General features: G+C 37.4%; 3 protein-coding genes across 4 annotated transcripts in view; 1 reads left to right on the top strand and 2 right to left on the bottom strand.

The window, feature by feature from the left end:
- Positions 1 to 27090, top strand: part of LOC142350648 (uncharacterized) — a 626363-nt gene that overhangs the window by 137035 nt on the left and 462238 nt on the right. The gene's annotated exons all lie outside the window — the stretch shown is intronic.
- The window catches only part of LOC142341676 (splicing factor 3B subunit 2-like), a 542910-nt gene that overhangs the window by 83647 nt on the left and 432173 nt on the right, over positions 1 to 27090 (bottom strand). The window lies entirely within an intron of this gene.
- The window catches only part of LOC142341651 (gephyrin-like), an 81745-nt gene that overhangs the window by 26301 nt on the left and 28354 nt on the right, over positions 1 to 27090 (bottom strand). For both annotated transcript variants that reach the window (XM_075392769.1, XM_075392778.1), the window contains exons 6-10: positions 12108 to 12200; positions 11974 to 12029; positions 11595 to 11714; positions 11079 to 11291; positions 10746 to 10867 (exon numbers count right to left, since the gene is read on the bottom strand). In XM_075392769.1, coding sequence (XP_075248884.1) covers positions 10746 to 10867; positions 11079 to 11291; positions 11595 to 11714; positions 11974 to 12029; positions 12108 to 12200 — 604 coding nt within the window. The remainder of the gene's footprint in view (positions 1 to 10745; positions 10868 to 11078; positions 11292 to 11594; positions 11715 to 11973; positions 12030 to 12107; positions 12201 to 27090) is intronic.

The raw sequence follows: 27090 nt of genomic DNA, 5'->3' as shown, positions 1-27090 counted from the left end.
TAAAGCGAAAAAAAGTTCGACGAAGTAAAAAAAAAATAGGAGCGCTATAATAGCCGGCTGAGATGAGGGCAGCTATTAAAAAGCAGTAAAAATCAAAGTGAGATTGCCGCATTTGAACACAAAACCACTAGCAAGAAAGCGAAATTTTGTTCAAACACCGTTTTTTACTCCACTTTAAAAACACGGCTAAACAATTTCCCGCAGCGAAACCACTCGCTTTTTTGCTCCACTTCCTCTTTCGGTGTGACCAAAATCACTACTCCAATTTGACTTCAAAAATTATGAAAATGTGCGAACAGTTCTTAAAAGACACAGCGCCCCAATACAATTCAAATTCTTTGAATTGTAAAAAAAAATTAGGAGCGCTACAGTAGCTGGCTGAAAAGTTGAGGCGGCTATTAAATAAAAAAAACCAAACGCTTTCGGAATGATCAAAAGCACCCGCCCCATACTCCAAAAAACAGCTGCACACTCCGGAAAAAGACGAAAACTCTATTAGGTCAGAAGAAAAATCGGTCAAGCGAAAAATCTCATGAAGAAAACCATAGGACTAACATAATTGCTTCATTTGAAAGCAATTACAAAACAGTAAAAACAGATGTCTACTTGCCGCACATGAGAAAAGCCATTTAAAGTACAAATTTATTTTGTATAACATTTTCTCACTAGACAAAAAAACATCCGGCAGATTGCCGGAAAATAGCCGCAGTTGGTTCTCATAACCAAGATTGTGATTGAAAGAAGAAAAGAAAACTAGTGACAAAATGATTTTCGTACAAAAAATGTTAACGTGCGAACTTTTTTATATCATTTTCGAGCTGAACATACTCCTGTTTCGTGAGACAACACAGGGACTAGTATCATTACCAATAAGCATTAGAGATGGTAACTAAGAAAAATACGAGTAACAGGCGTCTAAAATAGGGAATTATTGGTTTATCCCGTTTCTATTTGATTTCGTTTTTTTTGATACTGACTCTGTTAATTTTGAATTGCTTTGCTGAGCAACTGGTCTCTAAAAGCACTTTGAGCAGAATGAGAGCAGAGTGAAACTAGCCCAGAGAAGTCAAAAATACTTCATGCAAAATGTTGAACAAGCTGTGAACTAAAGTAGAGCAAAAACTTTTCATTCGACGAAGTAAAAAAACATAGCAGGACAAGTCCTGATATACAATTCAAAGAATTTTTATCGACTAAACAAAAAAAAGACTAGACCTAGAACGCACTATGAGTGAATTGGAAAAACCATTTCCAAAAAAATCTGATCAAAAAACAAGACAGAAAATCAAAGTTAAAACTTGGCATGTGAACAAAAACCATTAGCGAGTAAGTGAAATTTGGTTCAAACAAAAACAAAACTAGGCCAAGAATGAACTATGAACGGATTGGGAAATTCATTATAAATATCCGATCCAGATACCGAAAAAACATTAAATTTCAAAGTGAAATTGCCGCATGTGGACAAAAAACCACTACCGAGAAAGCGAAATTTTGTTCAAACACCCTTTTCTCACTCCACTTTAAAATTACGGCAAAAAAATTTCCCGCAGCGAAACCACTCGCTTTTTCGCTCCATTTCCTGTTTCGGTGTGACCAAAATCACTACTCCAATTTGACTTCAAAAATTATGAAAATGTGTGAACAGATCTTAAAAAAAAGACAGCGCCCCAATACAATTCGAATTCTTTGAATTGTAAAAAAATTAGGAGCGCTATAATAGCTGGTTGAAAAGTTGAGGCGGCTATTAAATAAACAAAACCAAACGCTTTCGGAATGATCAAAAGCACCCGCCAAATACTCCAAAAAACAGCTGCAGACTCCGGAAATACACCGAGGCAACGATTGGAGACCTCGCAGCCAATTTCTTACTGAAAATACTAATTCCTTCATTATACAAATCAATTCGCATAAGAAGCGATAAAACGAAGAAAAAACAAAACCTGAAAATTTTTTGACATTCTGCACAAATGTTTGACCACTCAGCATATTGTCGGATACCATGAGTTGTCGGATATTGGGGTAAAAAACATACATAAAGGAAGGAAACAATATAATCACACATGTAAGGAGAAAGAAAAATGAAAAGAACGAAACAGAATCTGTTCACATTAGCCTAAAAATTTAATTGAAGTTGATAAGAACCAACAGAGGTTCTTCCAAGACCTTTCAATGCGTCTTGATATTTATCAGTGACAACCCACAGGACAGATGAACGTTGCACAACATCCTCATAATAACAAATCTGACACATAAATTAAAAATAGAATTTTACAAGAAAATAGTTAAAACAACGAAACAGATAAACCACGACAGAAAATGCTACAAAAAAAGTTCAAACTTGGACTCAAATTTCCCACTTTCGTTAACAAAAACTTTTATCAGTGACATTAAAACTACAAACAAAGTTCTACAAATATAGTTCATCAAAACTACAATTATAGACTAATCGAGCCAAAAAAAATATAGAATGCACATTCTTAAGTTGAAAGTAATAAAATTGGAAGTAAAAAATTACAGTAATTTCGCCGCACTTTCGATTTGACTTTTAGTGGTGAACTGCCACCAATTGAGTTCAGCTGCTGACACTTGTCAATGAGAAAAACTTAGATCAGCCAAAACAAAAAAGTCAAGGGTGTAAAAGTCACTCGAAACGTCAAAACGGTCAAGCAAAAATTTTGCAAAAGGACCAACATGTTTGCAATATTTGCTTCGAACTTCATTCGAGAGCACTTAAAAACATTTGAACAGCAAACATCAAAGGCGGAAGTAAAACAAATTGTTTTGAAATACCCGCACGTGCACAGAACATTCACCTCTTTTCTCGCTCTCTAAAAATCCGGCATTAACAAAAAACAATTTTCGCATCTGATTGGCCAATTTCGTTGACCAACTTGGTTTCAACATACAGTCCAAAAAAGTATTAACAAAGCAACTTCGGAAGACATGTGGGAAACAAAAAGAGAAATTGTATGGATAATTTTACAAAAGTGCAGACTCAAATTAAACCAATCACATTCACCGAACTGTTTCGCTAAAAAATTAAAATCAGAAAACAAAAGACACCGAAAAACAAATTTCATCAAACGGGTTAACGAATTGCCAAGGCATTCCTTTACGAAATAAAGCTGCACAGTCAAAACTAAAAACATGTGTTGCATCAAGTCTTGATATCTGAAACGATCTCGATTTTCATCTGGAAATCTAGAAAAAAAATATACCAAAAGTGGGTTGATTTAAAAAAAATTGTGTGATAGAATTTTAAAACAAGTTAAACATAAGATTTTTTATTGAACAAAATATCAAATTTCTGGAGCAGAGTTCAGGTAAGTTAATGGCAAGCTTGACGAAAGCGTTAGCTTTGGCTGTATTCACATTTGAAAGCACTTAAAACTGGCGACACTCAAATTAAATAGGCAGAAAGAAATAGAGAAAGTAATTGCTAATATAATAGTTTACAGCCAAAAATGACCGCTCACAGATAAAAAACGTGCAGGCAGAGTTTTAAAGAAACTTCAACATCTAAGAAGAGATATCAAAAAGATTACTTTAAAGCTTTAAGTAAATAGGCTTGTTCCTTTATTGGCTACAACGATTAATAGTAAACAACGTCCACTGCGACGGGAAAATATTCTGTTGAAAAAATGACCGATCAGAACAATTTCGATAAATTTTCAATCTTTTGTTTTCGCCAGGTTGAAATACACAGAAAACTAATGAAATTTAATTAGAAGCCAAGTAGTTAAATAATTTGAAAAAAAAATAATTCCCACCAGATGGTCGGAAATTATTAAAATTAGCCGACATTGATTCCCATAACCCCCATTTAGATTGAACAGAAAAAAAATGATTTTTAACGAAAACTTTCACGAGAAGTGAGCAATTTTGATTGCATTCCGTTGTAAGACATACTCGTGTTTCACAAAGCGACGATACAGGGATTAGTATCAAAACAATTGAAAATTAGAACGGGTAACTCAGAATAATCAACAAAAGTTAAAATACTGGGCTTTATGGGGCATCCCTTTTCTGTTTCGGATACACCGACTCAGTTCATTTTAGACTGCTTTGCTGAGAAAAAGCAGTTTAAGGGAATTTTGAGCAGAATAAGCAAAGAATGAAATTATCGCTCAAAGAAGTCAACGATTTTAGCAGGACAAGCCTGAAATAGAATTCAAAGAATTGAACCAATCAACGGCCGGACTATTTTGATAGTATAAATCATATACCAGTACATACAAAACAACCAAAACATTGCAAAATGTAATTTTTCTGTATTTTTTGCGGAAGAAAGGTAGTCAAATTTTAGCACCAATAACGACATAACCATTAACATAAACCGACAAATGTCGCAAGAATTACTCTTGAACGACAGGCGAGGCAATTTAATTCATTGTCTTTAGTATAGATCAATTTTTCTTTATGGGTGCAAAAAACCTCGACCACACCGGGATTCGAACCACTGACCTCCCGCTCCATGGCCACCCTCACTCACCACTGCGCTACGTGTCACGTACTTTTCCTCTGCTGCAACCGATTTTATATAAGCAACAAGCTTTACTTCGGAGCACCAGAGATCACTCAAAACTGATGAACCAAAGCGTGAAAAAGTCACTTGAAAAGTCACTTGAGTAGTCAAAGAATGTTCAAGAAAAGCGCAAAATTGTCAAGCAAAAAATTTGCATAAAAAAGACACGCACGTTTACAATAATTGCTATGAACTGCGTTCAAGAGCAATTAAAAACGATTCCCACAGAATGTATCACTAGATAGCACGCTTTGTAGAAAACTGAAGAAAATTAAAGAGAGTAAAAGGACAAGACAGTTGGCAGAAAGCGATTTCCATTGTCTTTGGAAAAAGTGTCATTAAAGTGAAACAAAAACGCAACTAAACTTAAAATCTTTACAGCTATCACACCATCCAGCATTATAAGGCATGTATTAACTGCCAAAATATTAAAGGACCAGGTAGCAGAAAATAGAGACAACACAAAAAGTAAACCGTTAACAATCAACCCGAACAATTGTATACAAATAATTGTGACTAATTAAATAAGAGACCAAAAAAGAAACGAGTCATTATTGAGATAAAGCGACAAATCAACAAACAGATGCGACCTGCTATAAGTGAGAGCATATGGCATAACAACAAAAACCACAAAAAAAATCGCTCCAAGTGTCAGATTCGTTTAAAGTTAGTTAAATTTTATTTGAATGAATTAAATAGATTCCATTGTGACTCCTTAGGGTGCACACGAACGAGAACTCGCTCTCAGACATCCGTAACACGTCGTCAAACACCAATTTCATACTCCATTTTAACTGTTTCACGACTTAAATCTATTCACTCCTTTACTCCAGCGTGATTAAAATCACTACTGTCTACGATCACTATGATCTAAATTCTTATTGACAAAAAACCTGAAAAATTGTGCCAAGATCTTCGAACAAAGACAGCGCCCAAATACAACTCAAATTCTTTGATTTATTAAAAAAGTAGCACAGCAATAAAAGCTGGCTGAGAAGACGAGTTCGATTATTAGCAGGACAAGTTAAAATTGGGCACAATTAAGAGAAATTGCTAATTTGACCACTCCAATAGCTCTAGCAAACTACATTGGTTCAAAGACAGCTAGCTTAAAAACAGTTGACAAAATTCAAAAAGTATTAAAGAAGACAAAACCAAACTAACATTGCAATTCATTTTGATTTGCTAACGACAACACTTGCTTCAATCTACTTCCAGTAATTGAGATACCCCAAAGAGATCAAGAAACAATGCATATTTCTGAAAGACGGTTAGAGACTAGAAAATCAATGGTAAAAATCCAAAGAGAAAAAATTGTTGTTAAGCAAAATTTCTTTGCAAAAAATCAATCTAACCGATCTGAACTCAATCAATTAGTCCAAAGAAACAAGAGGATGATAACAACAGACTAAAAGCTAAATAGAATAAGCTTACTGCAGAATAGAAAGACAAAAAACAAACAAAATAGACAAACATAGCTGGCAGATTGCCCGAAAACAGCCGCAATAGATTCGTAGATCGGCAGTCTAAAAAAAAAACAGTAAAAAAGACAGACCAAAAAAATTCGTCTTTTCATTGAAGGCTGATCTGTTATATTTTGATTAAAAATCTGAATAAGTTATTGCTGCCTCTATTAGCTGATCTCAAATAACCTTCATTTAGAGTGACACACACCCATTTGACCTTATCTCTTTGAATTAAAGTAAATAAAAGTCAATTTCAAAGTGAGGAAGTCATTTTTGAGAGTGAGGTAAGTCAAGTGTGACCAAAAATTTAATCACGCGCATGAACAAAAAAACTCACTCCACTAATAGCGAAAAATGACGTCACACAAGCAATTCAGTTGAAATTGCATGAACGAATAAACAAAAAGTGGCTGTGACGTCAAATGGTCGTAACAAAAATCATGACGACGAAATAAAAAACATAGCCGGAAGAAATCCGGAAGCGACTCGAAGCGTCAAAACCACACTAAAATAAACGTAATTGCAGCGGAAGCCACTACCTTTTGTATTAATCAATTAACTTACTGCCTCTCCAGGTCTGCTCTAAAAATTGGCGAAACTTAAACCACTGTCACCATGAGAAACAAAATGCGGCAAAATTTAATATTATTGAAAACGTTTGGTAACGTTAAAAAATCCGAAACAATCAAGTTCAAAAAACTGATGGTCTGAAAAAGCCGACAAGGTTATCAATTGCCCTCAAATAATTCATGATTCTAATCCGAAAAAGATCGCGATAGGAAACGCGCAGATCATAATCGTAGAAACTAAGTTAAATCATTTCAAAAAAGAAAGCTCAAATTTTAGAATCAGAAAACACCTATAATTACACTTCTAATCACTGCAAGTAAGACGAAAAACCACACACACACACTTGTAGCCCCGTTGTACATATGCTAAACAACATGATTTCATACTAATTAAAAAATTAAATTGATCATAGAAAAGACATAAGCAGCAGAAGAATCTTCAAAGGCAAAAAATCGTTCGAATTAGTACCAAGGCTGGAAGAAAGTTGCCAAAAATAGTCACAAGTTTAAATTTTGGAAACTGCTTGCTATCAAACTCTCATTACTGATTTTGTTGAATGAAATCAATTGCAAACCAAAGAAATGACCAAAATCTAAGAAAAAGCTGAAATCATTCATTTTTAACAACTGAAAAAATTAATATACCGAAAATAAATGTAGGTGCAAGGACAAAGCTAGAATGCTACTAACTAGAATGTGAAGAATATGGGCACAACATAAGGAACACCGTAACAAAAAGACATTCTTGATTTTTGGAAGTTCAAAATCAATTTAAAAAATTCAAGAAAAACGAATACATTTCATTGTTCAGCATTGAAGACATAGAGACGATTCAAATTCTTTGATTTATTAAAAAAGTAGCACAGCAATAAAAGCTGGCTGAGAAGACGAGTTCGATTAATAGCAGGACAAGATAAAATTGGGCACAATTAAGAGAAATTGCTAATTTGACCACTCCAATAGCTCTAGCAAACTACATTGGTTCAAAGACAGCTAGCTTAAAAACAGTTGACAAAAATCAAAAAGTATTAAAGAAGACAAAACCAAGCTAATATTGCAATTCATTTTGATTTGCTGACGACAACACTTGCTTCAATCTACTTCCAGTAATTGAGATACCCCAGAGATCAAGGAAACAATGCATATTTCTGAAAGACGGTTAGAGACTAAAAAATCAATTGTAAAAATCCAAAGACAAAAAATTGTTGTTAAGCAAAATTTCTTTGCAAAAAATCAATCTAACTGATCTGAACTCAATCAATTAGTCCAAAGAAACAAGAGGATGATAACAACAGACTAAAAGCTAAATAGAATAAGCTTACTGCAGAATAGAAAGACAAAAAAACAAACAAAATAGACAAACATAGCTGGCAGATTGCCCGAAAACAGCCGCAATAGATTCGTAGATCGGCAGTCTAAAAAAACAGTAAAAAAGACAGACCAAAAAAATTCGTCTTTTCATTGAAGGCTGATCTGTTATATTTTGATTAAAAATCTGAATAAGTTATTGCTGCCTCTATTAGCTGATCTCAAATAACCTTCATTTAGAGTGACACACACCCATTTGACCTTATCTCTTTGAATTAAAGTAAATAAAAGTCAACTTCAAAGTGAGGAAGTCATTTTTGAGAGTGAGGTAAGTCAAGTGTGACCAAAAATTTAATCACGCGCATGAACAAAACTCGCTCCACTAATAGCGAAAAATGACGTCACACAAGCAATTCAGTTGAAATTGCATGAACGAATAAACAAAAAGTGGCTGTGACGTCAAATGGTCGTAACAAAAATCATGACGACGAAATAAAAAACATAGCCGGAAGAAATCCGGAAGCGACTCGAAGCGTCAAAACCACACTAAAATAAACGTAATTGCAGCGGAAGCCACTACCTTTTGTATTAATCAATTAACTTACTACCTCTCCAGGTCTGCTCTAAAAATTGGTGAAACTTAAACCATTGTCACCAAGAGAAACAAAATGCGGCAAAATTTAATATTATTGAAAACGTTTGGTAACGTTAAAAAATCCGAAACAATCAAGTTGGTCAAAAAACTGATGGTCTGAAAAAGCCGACAAGGTTATCAATTGCCCTCAAATAATTCATGATTCTAATCCGAAAAAGATCGCGATAGGAAACGCGCAGATCATAATCGTAGAAACTAAGTTAAATCATTTCAAAAAAGAAAGCTCAAATTTAAGAATCAGAAAACACCTATAATTACACTTCTAATCACTGCAAGTAAGACGAAAAACCACACACACACTTGTAGCCCTGTTGTACATATGCTAAACAACATGATTTCATACTACTTAAAAAATTAAATTGATCATAGAAAAGACATAAGCAGCAGAAGAATATTCAAAGGCAAAAAATCGTTCGAATTAGTACCAAGGCTGGAAGAAAGTTGCCAAAAATAGTCACAAGTTTAAATTTTGAAAACTGGTTGCTATCAAACTCTCATTACTGCTTTTGTTGAATGAAATCAATTGCAAACCAAAGAAATGACCAAAATCTAAGAAAAAGCTGAAATCATTCATTTTTAACAATTGAAAAAATCAATATACCGAAAATAAATGTAGGTGCAAGGACAAAGCTAGAATGCTACTAACTAGAATGTGAAGAATATGGGCACAACGTAAGGAACACCGTAACAAAAAGAAATTTTTGATTTTTGGAAGTTCAAAATCAATTTGAAAAATTCAAGAAAAACGAATACATTTCATTGTTCAGCATTGAAGACATAGAAACGATAACTAGTAATCCGTTACGAAAATCTATCCTCCTGAAGAGAACAAGAAAGTAGGAAAAAGTAGAATTCATAAAAACGAAACATTGAAACATTTTGCAAAAAAAATTGTCAAAAAACTTTTAAGACTGCATTTATGAAAAAGTTTCAACTGTTTTTCAAAAAATAATTGATTTTATATTGAAACGAAATTAAAGTCCCTCAGGTTGCACAAAAAGACTATTTCTAGCAATTACAACCAAAATACAAACAAAAAACTGACGAAAATCGGGAAAAAACTACCAAAATCGGATTAGCATATATACAATTTTAAAAATTACATCGAGGTAGAAAGAGGCGTAGAGTATATGAATTATCACAGAGTAGTTGTCATATTAACTGATTTTCGACAAAAGACGGTTAAATATCCAAAAATGAAGAAATTAATAGAAAAAAACCAAAAAATAACTAAAAAATCAAGAAATATGTGCCAATTTTCAACTTGAAACGCATTTTCAGGCTCTGCAAAACACTGTGGCATCAATTTCTCAGGTTTAAATTTCAACAAAGCATCGAAAAAAATTATTTTTACAAAAAACCAAATTAAAAGCAAAAAAATTGTGCCACACAGACGAAAAAACGGCTAAAAACGGTCATCTATATGTGCCATTCAGTCAAAAACTACTTTTCAAAGTCAAAAAGTCATTCACTAAACGCAGCGCATGATCAAAAAACTTCTCTCGCTTAGCGAAAACCTGTTCACCAAGACAGCTTTTCTCACTTTCGCTTATAGGTCAAAATGCCTCGTGAATAAATCTACTTCCTGTAAAAAAAAGACCGAGAGAAAACCAATACTCCTCTTCGAGTCGTAAAAAATAGCCGCACAGCGATATTAAAAACGTTAAAATGTGACTCAAAGTAATGAATTTTCTTCAGAAGATACAACTTAATACCTATTCAATCAACATGTCAACAAAATCATGAAAAAACTAACTGCAACCATAAAAGCACGAACAGCAAAAACAAAAGACTATTGTATAAGTTCCTAAAAAGCGTGTAAAACAGCGAGAAAATAAAATAATTCAAAAAGTTATCTAAAAGTCCATTCAAAGCTTTAGAAGTGCATAAGGGCCCCGAATTACAAACTTCCTTGTTAAAATATTTGACAGAAAACCACTTGAGTCGATTAATAATTGCTATGAACTTCGTTTGAGTGCGATTAATAAATGTTTTTGCTTAATTTTTTAAATCCGTCAGCTAAAGAGAGAAACGGCGAAAACAGCTCTAGCTGGAAGCTGATAATCTCTGATAATGCCTTTCCGCATTTTAATGGAAGTTTATGCAATCGCCTTCATTTCCCCATTCAACATGCTTTATAACAGAACTTGTGAATGGGGATTCTACAATTTAACTGGTTGAGGAAAATTGAGAAAATTTAAGGTGCCAAAATTATTTCTTACCAGTCTGGTACGATTCCCAGGTCGATTGGCTTGAGAGCATAGTCTGTTAGCTGAGATAGAAGAGTTGTTCTGTTACAATCTCTCACTTGGTGTGGAGCCAGTCTGTCACCAGGGTCCACGAGCTAAACAAAATTAAGTACAGCTGCCAAAAAATTGAAAAAATCACAATTACAATAGTACAGGTTCTTTGGATTGCTGTCTTTTAACATTTCGAGTCACTAAGAATTGAAATTTGAAAAGATGTCCTTTGTGTGTGCTCTATTCACATTCGCTGAAAACAAATAGCTTCTGTTCGTTGTCTAACTTCTAGCTTTTATTGAGTTCCCCACTAACCTCATTTCCAGTTGACATTACGCCAACTACTGGCTGTCTGTACACCTTTACCATCGTTACACCAACAGCCGCTAGTAGACCCTGTTCCGAGGGACCCAATCGCGTGCTTTTGGACAAGATTTTTTCGCCCTTCTGAATGTCAAGACCAACTGGTCGAATATCCTGACCAGGTTTGGACTGGTTGAGGATTCGCACTTTGAACTCTTTATAGCCCTGCAGAGAAAAAATGCATTTCATTGATTTCATTTTTTGTATAGCGATCGAGATCCCTTTACAGAATAAATTCAATTAAATCAGGCTGAAGAAGGGGTATTATATATACATTACATTAAATTCCAGTCCTGACGCATCAGTGATCCGCAAAAAAAATCGTATTCAAAACATCTAAGCTGTTACAAAAATGACAGTGCCAATCGACACGAATTGTTGAAATTCAAAAGGGCTCCAATTAACGAGGACAAAACCATCCTCATTGTACGCCTCACAATCCTCATGGACGCGGATAGAAGTTCTTACATCATCGCTGGCCTCAATGAGTTCAGTGTCTTCTACTTGTACAACTGCGTCTGCTCCAGGAGGCAGAGGTGCCCCGGTGGAAATACGCACTACAGATCCAGGCACCACTTCAGTCGTAGTCTGAAATATCATTCCGCCGTCAGTAGGGTCATAATTTGTACATGAACCACCATGGCAACTATTGCCTGCTTCCAAATTATATTTAGAGTTTGCAATAATTATTATTGCTCTCTTCCCATAATGACACAGCTTCATTGATCTACGAATTGATCTATAATCCACAAATATAATTTTACTATAACTGACAAAGCTACAATATAATCATAAGGAGAATCTTAGTTTCTCAATGAGTTCAGAACTTCAACCTTGCTTTACTAACCATAGCTCCTGCATTACTGTCTCCAATAACTTCACGCACTCCAACGCCGTCACAAGCTGAAACCATGAAAAAATGGACATACGTTCAAAAGCTGACCACAGCACTAACTAAGAGCTTATGATTTTTCAACTTACATCTGACAGCGTATCCGTCTTTAATGGAAGCGGGGAATGGAGGCAAAGGGTCACTTGCGTACACATCACATGCCAAAATACGCCCGAGTGCATCTGAAACAAATTATTTATCGCAAAAAAGACAACCAACAGTGAAACATTAAAAACAACTAGCAGGCACGCAAAATCAAAACTAGCAGGCACGTAACAGAAAATCATTTACACGAAAAGAAGGTTAAAAAGAAGTAAAGGGTTTCTGTTTCACATCAACGCGGGCTCGAACCCATGCCCCTAGTTTACTAGCCATAGGTCTCACCAATTACTCTACTAATGCGGAGTTCACTTGTCTTTTGCTCTTTCTAGATCAGCAAATTTCTGGACCATGGCGTTTGAGACACAATTGTTTCTGCAATGCCGCATGCTTAATGAGCGCCAAAAATGTGTAGATTAGGAGCTTCAACAAGGCGGTATACCACGCCTCAAAAGAAACTTATTATGCTAAGCTCCATGTTTAAGGACCGTTAAAACATCCGATAACTGGAGTACTACTAAACCATTGCGCTAAAGTGCGACTTGCACTTAAAATAATAGTTACGCAAGGCCGCATATTAAAGGAGCGTTAAAACATGTGAGGATAGGAGCTTAAACATGGTGGTACAGCAATCGAATTAGAAAAAATCTTTAATAAAGAAAGATAAGATTCTTTAACAAAGAAAGATTCTTTAACAAAGAAAGATTCTTTAACAAAGAAAGAAAAGAAAAGAAAGCAAGAAAGAAAGACAGGAGTGGTATACCGCCTTGTAGATTAGGAGCTTCAACAAGGCGGTATACCACGCCTCAAAAGAAACTTATTATGCTAAGCTCCATGTTTAAGGACCGTTAAAACATCCGATAACTGGAGTACTACTAAACCATTGCGCTAAAGTGCGACTTGCACTTAAAATAATAGTTACGCAAGGCAGCATATTAAAGGAGCGTTAAAACATGTGAGGATAGGAGCTTAAACATGGTGGTACAGCAATCGAATTAGAAAAAATCTTTAATAAAGAAAGATAAGATTCTTTAACAAAGAAAGATTCTTTAACAAAGAAAGATTCTTTAACAACGAAAGAAAAGAAAAGAAAGCAAGAAAGAAAGACAGGAGTGGATCAAAAACAACAATTACCCGTTTTTGGATACAGAAAAAATCCATTTTCTCGGGTCCGAAACCATGCCCCTCGCTAAACATCCATGGGATTTATCACTTACGCTACCGATGCGTATTGCATTAGTCTACTGCTCTTTCTGAATCAGCAAAATGTTGGTCAATGGCTTTAATGGCTCCACTGTTTTGGCAAGCTTAATAATTGCAAAACATGTGCAGATAACGAACAACACAAGGAACGAAAAAATGAACGAAATGACGTCACGCACACACTTCAGTTCAAATTGTATGGAAGAATGAACAAAAAGCAGAATTGAAGTGATCGTGGCGTCACAAGTTTGTAACAAAATCTTCACGACGAAAAAAAAACCAAGAGAAGGCCAATAATAGCCCCAGCTAGCGCTGTGTGGCCGTTAGTAAGAATAAATGTGAACCGACTAGCATCGGAAAAATTGATCCCAAATGAAAGGCGGGGGGGCGCAAAGGTTTCTATATGGGTGCAAAAACGTCGGGCGAATATAGGATTCGAACCCTGACCTCCTGAGTCTGATTCCTTCACCTCAACAGAGGCAATAACCATCCGGCTATCAGTGCCTCGTCATCGCCTCTCTAACAATTGTTTCTGCTTGAAAAACAAAACTTAATTCTGAGAGAGCAATTGAAATTAAAGAGCAGACAAAGATTAATCTAGAAAAGCGCAAAAATGTTGCCTAAAAAGGCACGTTTACAATAATTTCAGCTCATTCGAGAGCAATTCAAAATAATTAAGAACAATAATACTTACGAAAAATTATTAATATGAACAAAGGTTAATATGAAAGATTAAAATATGGAAAATGATTAATATGAACAATGTGATACGAACAATTATTAATTATGAACATTAATAAGGACCAATAAAATTGCGAATTGAACGAAAAATATCCCACGTGGAAAAAATAGTTCCACAATAACCTAACGATTGATTCAACATGTATATGAAAATTAACCTTGATTAATCAGAACTTGGGAATCTACTAGAGAAAAGTCGCTGAAGTTTATGACAGAAAAGGACAGGATTGAAGAAGGGAAGACAACCAACTCCCCAATTTTTCATCCCAGTACATTATGCATCTGTTTCCTAACCTACTCGGGATCGAACCCATGCTATGTCTCTCAGTTCACACCAATAGGTGGTCTAATCCCTTGCTCTGCCGACGCCTGTTGCTTTTGTCTATTGAACTGACTACAGACGCAAACTTTTGGTCAATGGCTTTTTTGTCTCCCTTGTTTTTGCTAAGCTTAATGACTAATGAGCACAAAAACCATTGCAGATCAGGTGCTCACGCAGGGTCGAGTAGGCTGCATGTTTAGGGATTGTTAAAACATGTGAAGACAAGAGCGCTGCTAACCATTGCGCTCAAGTGCGACTTACATTTGATATAATTGATTACTATTTTTCATCCCGCAAACACAGAGAAAAACATAAACCGACCCAGGTCGCAAGTATTGCTCTCAAACGCCAGGAGGCATGGTGTGGATTAGAAATTTTCATGTCTACAAACTGCAAGGTATTCGACGCGGGTTTGAATCCTCGACCCTCTTCAGAAAAGCAGTCCTCCATCTTACCAACTGCGCTACAACCACATCAAATCACCCTTTCTCGCAATCGCTTTTACTTTACCAGTAAACATATTTCAGACTGAAAGCCTTTGAGAGCACGCAAAAAACGAACCGTAAAGAAAGAAAAATTTAGTTGAAAGCCAAGAGTGTTCATAAATAGCGCCGAATCTGTAAAGCTAAGACTAACACTTGTTTACAACGAATACTTCATACTTCGTTCGGTAGAAACTATAAAACTTGTAGTATCCAGGACAGTAAATCCTCGCTCTGGGCAAACATATTTTTAAGCCCCTCAAAGCCTCGTGGTAACTGCACCTTGCTAACAGTCTTTTGACTCTGAATCGGATCTCAGCCATCTACTTTGAACCTTTTAGTTCAATAACCTCTCGATATGTCAGCTTAACGATGCTGATTAATGCGGCTCTTACACACGCGCTTCGAGAGGCCCCTTAGGAGTGCAAAACTTTTGTCCCATTTTAGAGCTCACGCGTTTACTAAATAGGATTAACGTTTTTCATCCGCCAAGCACACACACATGAATATAAACCAACTCACGCCGCAAGAATCGTTCTCAAACACCAGCCGGCATGGTGTGGATTAGATATTTTCATCTCTACAAACTGGAACGTATTCGACACCAGTTTGAACCCTCGAGCCTCAGAAAAGCAATCGTCCATCCTACCAGCTGCGCTATAACTACAACAAACCACACTTTCACACAATCGCTTTTACTTTACCAACAAACATATTTCATATTGAGAGCATTTTAGATCAAGCAAAAATCGAACACTAAAGCGTGGGAAATTTAACAAAAAGCCAAGAGTGTTCTAGAATAGCATAAAATCTGTAGGGCTAAAACTTTGGAAAACACTTGTTTACAATAAATACTTCAAACTTCGGGAGAAACTAAAAAAACACGTAGTATCCAGAACCCTTAATCCTCCCCTGGGCCAGCATACTCTCAAGCCCTCATAGCCTTGTGGTAACTGCACTTGAATAACCAGCAGAATCTGTAAAACTAAAACTTTGCAAAAAAGCAGACATTTACAATAAAAACTTCAAACTTCGTTCGGGAGAAACTATAAAACTTGTAGTATCCAGGACACTAAATGCTCGCTCTGGGCAAACATATTATTAAGCCCTCAAATCCTCGTGGTAACTGCACCTGACTAACAGTCTTTTGTCTCTGAATCGGATCTCAGCCATCTACTTTGAACCTTTTAGTTCAATGACCTCTATCGATATGTTCGCATAACCATGCTGCTCAATGCTGCTTTTACACATCTGCTTCGAGAGGCCCCTTAAGAATGCAAAACTTTTGTCCCATTTTAGAGCTCACGCGTTTACAATATAGGATTAACATTTTTCATCCGCAAAGCACACACACATGAATATAAACCAACTCACGCTGCAAGAATTGTTCTCAAACACCAGGCGGCATGGTGTGGATTAGAAATTTTCATGTGTACAAACTGGAATGTATTCGAAACGGGTTTGAGCCCTCGAGCCTCAGAAAAGCAGTCGTCCATCTTACCAACTGCGCTATAACTACAACAAACCACCCTTTCTCACAATCGCTTTTACTTTACCAACAAACATATTTCAGATTGAGAGCATTTGAGATCAAGCAAAAATCAAACACTAAAGCGTGAGAAATTTAACAAAAAGCCAAGAGTGTTCTAGAATAGCATAAAATCTGTAAAGCTAAAACTTTGAAAAACTCTTGTTTACAATAAACACTTCGGGAGAAACTAAAAAAACACGTAGTATCCAGGACCCTTAATCCTCCCATGGGCCAGCATACTCTCGAGCCCTCATAGCCTTGCGGTAACTGCACCTGAACAACCAGCAGAATCTGTAAAACTAAAACTTTGCAAAAAAGCAGACATTTACAATAAATACTTCAAACTTCGTTCGGGAGAATCTATAAAACTTGTAGTATCCAGGACACTAAATCCTCGCTCTGGGCAAACATATTATTAAGCCCACAAAGCCTCGTGGTAGCTGCACCTGACTAACAGTCTTTTGTCTCTGAATCGGATCTCAGCCATCTACTTTGAACCTTTTAGTTCAATGACCTCTATCGATATGTCAGCTTAACGATGCTGATTAATGCGGCTCTTACACACGCGCTTCGAGAGGCCCCTTAGGAGTGCAAAACTTTTGTCCCATTTTAGAGCTCACGCGTTTACTAAATAGGATTAACGTTTTTCATCCGCCAAGCACACACACATGAATATAAACCAACTCACGCCGCAAGAATCGTTCTCAAACACCAGCCGGCATGGTGTGGATTAGATATTTTCATCTCTACAAACTGGAACGTATTCGACACCAGTTTGAACCCTCGAGCCTCAGAAAAGCAATCGTCCATCCTACCAGCTGCGCTATAACTACAACAAACCACACTTTCACACAATCGCTTTTACTTTACCAACAAACATATTTCATATTGAGAGCATTTTAGATCAAGCAAAAATCGAACACTAAAGCGTGGGAAATTTAACAAAAAGCCAAGAGTGTTCTAGAATAGCATAAAATCTGTAGGGCTAAAACTTTGGAAAACACTTGTTTACAATAAATACTTCAAACTTCGGGAGAAACTAAAAAAACACGTAGTATCCAGAACCCTTAATCCTCCCCTGGGCCAGCATACTCTCAAGCCCTCATAGCCTTGTGGTAACTGCACTTGAATAACCAGCAGAATCTGTAAAACTAAAACTTTGCAAAAAAGCAGACATTTACAATAAAAACTTCAAACTTCGTTCGGGAGAAACTATAAAACTTGTAGTATCCAGGACACTAAATGCTCGCTCTGGGCAAACATATTATTAAGCCCTCAAATCCTCGTGGTAACTGCACCTGACTAACAGTCTTTTGTCTCTGAATCGGATCTCAGCCATCTACTTTGAACCTTTTAGTTCAATGACCTCTATCGATATGTTCGCATAACCATGCTGCTCAATGCTGCTTTTACACATCTGCTTCGAGAGGCCCCTTAAGAATGCAAAACTTTTGTCCCATTTTAGAGCTCACGCGTTTACAATATAGGATTAACATTTTTCATCCGCAAAGCACACACACATGAATATAAACCAACTCACGCTGCAAGAATTGTTCTCAAACACCAGGCGGCATGGTGTGGATTAGAAATTTTCATGTGTACAAACTGGAATGTATTCGAAACGGGTTTGAGCCCTCGAGCCTCAGAAAAGCAGTCGTCCATCTTACCAACTGCGCTATAACTACAACAAACCACCCTTTCTCACAATCGCTTTTACTTTACCAACAAACATATTTCAGATTGAGAGCATTTGAGATCAAGCAAAAATCAAACACTAAAGCGTGGGAAATTTAACAAAAAGCCAAGAGTGTTCTAGAATAGCATAAAATCTGTAGGGCTAAAACTTTGGAAAACACTTGTTTACAATAAATACTTCAAACTTCGGGAGAAACTAAAAAAACACGTAGTATCCAGAACCCTTAATCCTCCCCTGGGCCAGCATACTCTCAAGCCCTCATAGCCTTGTGGTAACTGCACTTGAATAACCAGCAGAATCTGTAAAACTAAAACTTTGCAAAAAAGCAGACATTTACAATAAAAACTTCAAACTTCGTTCGGGAGAAACTATAAAACTTGTAGTATCCAGGACACTAAATGCTCGCTCTGGGCAAACATATTATTAAGCCCTCAAATCCTCGTGGTAACTGCACCTGACTAACAGTCTTTTGTCTCTGAATCGGATCTCAGCCATCTACTTTGAACCTTTTAGTTCAATGACCTCTATCGATATGTTCGCATAACCATGCTGCTCAATGCTGCTTTTACACATCTGCTTCGAGAGGCCCCTTAAGAATGCAAAACTTTTGTCCCATTTTAGAGCTCACGCGTTTACAATATAGGATTAACATTTTTCATCCGCAAAGCACACACACATGAATATAAACCAACTCACGCTGCAAGAATTGTTCTCAAACACCAGGCGGCATGGTGTGGATTAGAAATTTTCATGTGTACAAACTGGAATGTATTCGAAACGGGTTTGAGCCCTCGAGCCTCAGAAAAGCAGTCGTCCATCTTACCAACTGCGCTATAACTACAACAAACCACCCTTTCTCACAATCGCTTTTACTTTACCAACAAACATATTTCAGATTGAGAGCATTTGAGATCAAGCAAAAATCAAACACTAAAGCGTGAGAAATTTAACAAAAAGCCAAGAGTGTTCTAGAATAGCATAAAATCTGTAAAGCTAAAACTTTGAAAAACTCTTGTTTACAATAAACACTTCGGGAGAAACTAAAAAAACACGTAGTATCCAGGACCCTTAATCCTCCCATGGGCCAGCATACTCTCGAGCCCTCATAGCCTTGCGGTAACTGCACCTGAACAACCAGCAGAATCTGTAAAACTAAAACTTTGCAAAAAAGCAGACATTTACAATAAATACTTCAAACTTCGTTCGGGAGAATCTGTAAAACTTGTAGTATCCAGGACACTAAATCCTCGCTCTGGGCAAACATATTATTAAGCCCACAAAGCCTCGTGGTAGCTGCACCTGACTAACAGTCTTTTGTCTCTGAATCGGATCTCAGCCATCTACTTTGAACCTTTTAGTTCAATGACCTCTATCGATATGTCAGCTTAACGATGCTGATTAATGCGGCTCTTACACACGCGCTTCGAGAGGCCCCTTAGGAGTGCAAAACTTTTGTCCCATTTTAGAGCTCACGCGTTTACTAAATAGGATTAACGTTTTTCATCCGCCAAGCACACACACATGAATATAAACCAACTCACGCCGCAAGAATCGTTCTCAAACACCAGCCGGCATGGTGTGGATTAGATATTTTCATCTCTACAAACTGGAACGTATTCGACACCAGTTTGAACCCTCGAGCCTCAGAAAAGCAATCGTCCATCCTACCAGCTGCGCTATAACTACAACAAACCACACTTTCACACAATCGCTTTTACTTTACCAACAAACATATTTCATATTGAGAGCATTTTAGATCAAGCAAAAATCGAACACTAAAGCGTGGGAAATTTAACAAAAAGCCAAGAGTGTTCTAGAATAGCATAAAATCTGTAGGGCTAAAACTTTGGAAAACACTTGTTTACAATAAATACTTCAAACTTCGGGAGAAACTAAAAAAACACGTAGTATCCAGAACCCTTAATCCTCCCCTGGGCCAGCATACTCTCAAGCCCTCATAGCCTTGTGGTAACTGCACTTGAATAACCAGCAGAATCTGTAAAACTAAAACTTTGCAAAAAAGCAGACATTTACAATAAAAACTTCAAACTTCGTTCGGGAGAAACTATAAAACTTGTAGTATCCAGGACACTAAATGCTCGCTCTGGGCAAACATATTATTAAGCCCTCAAATCCTCGTGGTAACTGCACCTGACTAACAGTCTTTTGTCTCTGAATCGGATCTCAGCCATCTACTTTGAACCTTTTAGTTCAATGACCTCTATCGATATGTTCGCATAACCATGCTGCTCAATGCTGCTTTTACACATCTGCTTCGAGAGGCCCCTTAAGAATGCAAAACTTTTGTCCCATTTTAGAGCTCACGCGTTTACAATATAGGATTAACATTTTTCATCCGCAAAGCACACACACATGAATATAAACCAACTCACGCTGCAAGAATTGTTCTCAAACACCAGGCGGCATGGTGTGGATTAGAAATTTTCATGTGTACAAACTGGAATGTATTCGAAACGGGTTTGAGCCCTCGAGCCTCAGAAAAGCAGTCGTCCATCTTACCAACTGCGCTATAACTACAACAAACCACCCTTTCTCACAATCGCTTTTACTTTACCAACAAACATATTTCAGATTGAGAGCATTTGAGATCAAGCAAAAATCAAACACTAAAGCGTGAGAAATTTAACAAAAAGCCAAGAGTGTTCTAGAATAGCATAAAATCTGTAAAGCTAAAACTTTGAAAAACTCTTGTTTACAATAAACACTTCGGGAGAAACTAAAAAAACACGTAGTATCCAGGACCCTTAATCCTCCCATGGGCCAGCATACTCTCGAGCCCTCATAGCCTTGCGGTAACTGCACCTGAACAACCAGCAGAATCTGTAAAACTAAAACTTTGCAAAAAAGCAGACATTTACAATAAATACTTCAAACTTCGTTCGGGAGAATCTATAAAACTTGTAGTATCCAGGACACTAAATCCTCGCTCTGGGCAAACATATTATTAAGCCCACAAAGCCTCGTGGTAGCTGCACCTGACTAACAGTCTTTTGTCTCTGAATCGGATCTCAGCCATCTACTTTGAACCTTTTAGTTCAATAACCTCTATCGATATGTTCGCAAAACCATGCTGCTCAATGCGGCTTTTACACATCTGCTTCGAGAGGCCCCTTAAGAATGCAAAACTTTTGTCCCATTTTAGAGCTCACGCGTTTACTATATAGGATTAACATTTTTCATCCGCAAAGCACACACACATGAATATAAACCAACTCACGCTGCAAGAATTGTTCTCAAACACCAGGCGGCATGGTGTGGATTAGAAATTTTCATGTGTACAAACTGGAATGTATTCGAAACGGGTTTGAGCCCTCGAGCCTCAGAAAAGCAGTCGTCCATCTTACCAACTGCGCTATAACTACAACAAACCACCCTTTCTCACAATCGCTTTTACTTTACCAACAAACATATTTCAGATTGAGAGCATTTGAGATCAAGCAAAAATCAAACACTAAAGCGTGAGAAATTTAACAAAAAGCCAAGAGTGTTCTAGAATAGCATAAAATCTGTAAAGCTAAAACTTTGAAAAACTCTTGTTTACAATAAAAACTTCGGGAGAAACTAAAAAAACACGTAGTATCCAGGACCCTTAATCCTCCCATGGGCCAGCATACTCTCGAGCCCTCATAGCCTTGCGGTAACTGCACCTGAACAACCAGCAGAATCTGTAAAACTAAAACTTTGCAAAAAAGCAGACATTTACAATAAATACTTCAAACTTCGTTCGGGAGAATCTATAAAACTTGTAGTATCCAGGACACTAAATCCTCGCTCTGGGCAAACATATTATTAAGCCCACAAAGCCTCGTGGTAGCTGCACCTGACTAACAGTCTTTTGTCTCTGAATCGGATCTCAGCCATCTACTTTGAACCTTTTAGTTCAATGACCTCTATCGATATGTCAGCTTAACGATGCTGATTAATGCGGCTCTTACACACGCGCTTCGAGAGGCCCCTTAGGAGTGCAAAACTTTTGTCCCATTTTAGAGCTCACGCGTTTACTAAATAGGATTAACGTTTTTCATCCGCCAAGCACACACACATGAATATAAACCAACTCACGCCGCAAGAATCGTTCTCAAACACCAGCCGGCATGGTGTGGATTAGATATTTTCATCTCTACAAACTGGAACGTATTCGACACCAGTTTGAACCCTCGAGCCTCAGAAAAGCAATCGTCCATCCTACCAGCTGCGCTATAACTACAACAAACCACACTTTCACACAATCGCTTTTACTTTACCAACAAACATATTTCATATTGAGAGCATTTTAGATCAAGCAAAAATCGAACACTAAAGCGTGGGAAATTTAACAAAAAGCCAAGAGTGTTCTAGAATAGCATAAAATCTGTAGGGCTAAAACTTTGGAAAACACTTGTTTACAATAAATACTTCAAACTTCGGGAGAAACTAAAAAAACACGTAGTATCCAGAACCCTTAATCCTCCCCTGGGCCAGCATACTCTCAAGCCCTCATAGCCTTGTGGTAACTGCACTTGAATAACCAGCAGAATCTGTAAAACTAAAACTTTGCAAAAAAGCAGACATTTACAATAAAAACTTCAAACTTCGTTCGGGAGAAACTATAAAACTTGTAGTATCCAGGACACTAAATGCTCGCTCTGGGCAAACATATTATTAAGCCCTCAAATCCTCGTGGTAACTGCACCTGACTAACAGTCTTTTGTCTCTGAATCGGATCTCAGCCATCTACTTTGAACCTTTTAGTTCAATGACCTCTATCGATATGTTCGCATAACCATGCTGCTCAATGCTGCTTTTACACATCTGCTTCGAGAGGCCCCTTAAGAATGCAAAACTTTTGTCCCATTTTAGAGCTCACGCGTTTACAATATAGGATTAACATTTTTCATCCGCAAAGCACACACACATGAATATAAACCAACTCACGCTGCAAGAATTGTTCTCAAACACCAGGCGGCATGGTGTGGATTAGAAATTTTCATGTGTACAAACTGGAATGTATTCGAAACGGGTTTGAGCCCTCGAGCCTCAGAAAAGCAGTCGTCCATCTTACCAACTGCGCTATAACTACAACAAACCACCCTTTCTCACAATCGCTTTTACTTTACCAACAAACATATTTCAGATTGAGAGCATTTGAGATCAAGCAAAAATCAAACACTAAAGCGTGAGAAATTTAACAAAAAGCCAAGAGTGTTCTAGAATAGCATAAAATCTGTAAAGCTAAAACTTTGAAAAACTCTTGTTTACAATAAACACTTCGGGAGAAACTAAAAAAACACGTAGTATCCAGGACCCTTAATCCTCCCATGGGCCAGCATACTCTCGAGCCCTCATAGCCTTGCGGTAACTGCACCTGAACAACCAGCAGAATCTGTAAAACTAAAACTTTGCAAAAAAGCAGACATTTACAATAAATACTTCAAACTTCGTTCGGGAGAATCTATAAAACTTGTAGTATCCAGGACACTAAATCCTCGCTCTGGGCAAACATATTATTAAGCCCACAAAGCCTCGTGGTAGCTGCACCTGACTAACAGTCTTTTGTCTCTGAATCGGATCTCAGCCATCTACTTTGAACCTTTTAGTTCAATAACCTCTATCGATATGTTCGCAAAACCATGCTGCTCAATGCGGCTTTTACACATCTGCTTCGAGAGGCCCCTTAAGAATGCAAAACTTTTGTCCCATTTTAGAGCTCACGCGTTTACTATATAGGATTAACATTTTTCATCCGCAAAGCACACACACATGAATATAAACCAACTCACGCTGCAAGAATTGTTCTCAAACACCAGGCGGCATGGTGTGGATTAGAAATTTTCATGTGTACAAACTGGAATGTATTCGAAACGGGTTTGAGCCCTCGAGCCTCAGAAAAGCAGTCGTCCATCTTACCAACTGCGCTATAACTACAACAAGCCACCCTTTCTCACAATCGCTTTTACTTTACCAACAAACATATTTCAGATTGAGAGCATTTGAGATCAAGCAAAAATCAAACACTAAAGCGTGAGAAATTTAACAAAAAGCCAAGAGTGTTCTAGAATAGCATAAAATCTGTAAAGCTAAAACTTTGAAAAACTCTTGTTTACAATAAAAACTTCGGGAGAAACTAAAAAAACACGTAGTATCCAGGACCCTTAATCCTCCCATGGGCCAGCATACTCTCGAGCCCTCATAGCCTTGCGGTAACTGCACCTGAACAACCAGCAGAATCTGTAAAACTAAAACTTTGCAAAAAAGCAGACATTTACAATAAATACTTCAAACTTCGTTCGGGAGAATCTATAAAACTTGTAGTATCCAGGACACTAAATCCTCAACCAGGGCAAACATATTATTAAGCGTTCAAAGCCTCGAGGTAACTGCACCTGACTAACATTCTTTTGTCTCTGAATCGGATCTCAGCCATCTACTTTGAACCTTTTAGTTCAATGACCTCTATCGATATTTTCGCATAACCATGCTGCTCAATGCGGCTCTTACACATCTGCTTCGAGGCCCCTTAAAAATGCAAAACTTTTGTCCCATTTTAGAGCTCACGCGTTTACTATATAGGATTAACATTTTTCATCCGCAAAGCACACACACACATGAATATAAACCAACTCACGCTGCAAGAATTGTTCTCAAACAGCAGGCGGCATGGTGTGGATTAGAAATTTTCATGTGTACAAACTGGAATGTATTCGAAACGGGTTTGAGCCCTCGAGCCTCAGAAAAGCAGTCGTCCATCTTACCAACTGCGCTATAACTACAACAAACCACCCTTTCTCACAATCGCTTTTACTTTACCAACAAACATATTTCAGATTGAGAGCATTTGAGATCAAGCAAAAATCAAACACTAAAGCGTGAGAAATTTAACAAAAAGCCAAGAGTGTTCTAGAATAGCATAAAATCTGTAAAGCTAAAACTTTGAAAAACACTTGTTTACAATAAAAACTTCGGGAGAAACTAAAAAAACACGTAGTATCCAGGACCCTTAATCCTCCCATGGGCCAGCATACTCTCGAGCCCTCATAGCCTTGCGGTAACTGCACCTGAACAACCAGCAGAATCTGTAAAACTAAAACTTTGCAAAAAAGCAGACATTTACAATAAATACTTCAAACTTCGTTCGGGAGAATCTATAAAACTTGTAGTATCCAGGACACTAAATCCTCAACCAGGGCAAACATATTATTAAGCGTTCAAAGCCTCGAGGTAACTGCACCTGACTAACAGTCTTTTGTCTCTGAATCGGATCTCAGCCATCTACTTTGAACCTTTTAGTTCAATGACCTCTATCGATATTTTCGCATAACCATGCTGCTCAATGCGGCTCTTACACATCTGCTTCGAGGCCCCTTAAAAATGCAAAACTTTTGTCCCATTTTAGAGCTCACGCATTTACTATATAGGATTACCATTTTTCATCCGCCAAGCACACACACACATGAATATAAACCAACTCACGCTGCAAGAATTGTTCTCAAACACCAGGCGACATGGTGTGGATTAGAAATTTTCATGTGTACAAACTGGAAAGTATTCGACACGGGTTTGAAACCTCGAGCCTCAGAAAAGCAGTCGTCCATCATACCAACAGCGCTATAACTACAACAAACCACCCTTTCTCACAATCGCTTTTAATTTACCAACAAACATATTTCAGATTGAGAGCATTTGAGATCAAGCAAAAATCACACTAAAGCGTGGAAAATTTAACAAAAAAAGCCAAGAGTGTTCTAGAATAGCATAAAATCTGTAAAGCTAAAACTTTGAAAAACACTTGTTTACAATAAATACTTCAAACTTCGGGAGAAACTAAAAAAAAACACGTAGTATCCAGGACCCTTAATCCTCCCCTGGGCCAGCATACTCTCGAGCCCTCATAGCCTTGCGTTAACTGCACTTGAATAACCAAGAGATTCTGTAAAACTGAAACTTTTCAAAAAAGCAGACGTTTAAAATGAAAACTTCTAACTTCGTTCAGGAGAAACTATAAAACTTGTAGTATCCAAGACACTAAATGCTCGCCCTGGGCAAAAATATTATTAAGCCCACAAAGCCTCGTGGTAACTGCACCTGACTAACAGTCTTTTGTCTCTGAATCGGATCTCAGCCATCTACTTTGAACCTTTTAGTTCAATGACCTCTATCGATATGTTCGCATAACCATGCTGCTCAATGCAGCTCTTACACATCTGCTTCGAGAGGCCCCTTAAGAATGCAAAACTTTTGTCCCATTTTAGAGCTCACGCGTTTACTATATAGGATTAACATTTTTCATCCGCCAAGCACACACACATGAATATCAACCAACTCACGCTGCAAGAATTGTTCTCAAACACCAGGCGGCATGGTTTGGATTAGAAATTTTCATGTGTACAAACTGGAAAGTATTCGACACGGGTTTGAACCCTCGAGCCTCAGAAAAGCAGTCGTCCATCTTACCAACTGCGCTATAACTACAACAAACCACCCTTTCCCACAATCGCTTTTACTTTACCAACAAACATATTTCAGATTGAGAGCATTTGAGATCAAGCAAAAATCAAACACTAAAGCGTGAGAAATTTAACAAAAAGCCAAGAGTGTTCTAGAATAGCATAAAATCTGTAAAGCTAAAACTTTGAAAAACACTTGCTTACAATAAATACTTCAAACTTCGGGAGAAACTAAAAAAACACGTAGTATCCAGGACCCTTAATCCTCCCATGGGCCAGCAAACTCTCGAGCCCTCATAGCCTTGCAGTAACTGCACCTGAATAAACAGCAGAATCTGTAAAACTAAAACTTTGCAAAAAAGCAGACATTTACAATAAATACTTCAAACTTGGTTCGGGAGAATCTATAAAACTTGTAGTATCCAGGACACTAAATCCTCGACCTGGGCAAACATATTATTAAGCCCTCAAAGCCTCGAGGTAACTGCACCTGACTAACAGTCTTTTGTCTATGAATCAGTCCTCAGCCATCTACTTTGAACCTTTTAGTTCAA

This window comes from Convolutriloba macropyga, chromosome 1 (assembly GCF_964194025.1).
Source record: "Convolutriloba macropyga chromosome 1, txConMacr16.3, whole genome shotgun sequence".
In the NCBI taxonomy this organism is placed as follows: Eukaryota; Metazoa; Xenacoelomorpha; order Acoela; family Convolutidae; genus Convolutriloba; species Convolutriloba macropyga.
The sequence above is the reverse complement of the archived record's forward strand: the minus strand, read 5'-3'. Positions and strand labels throughout refer to the sequence as shown.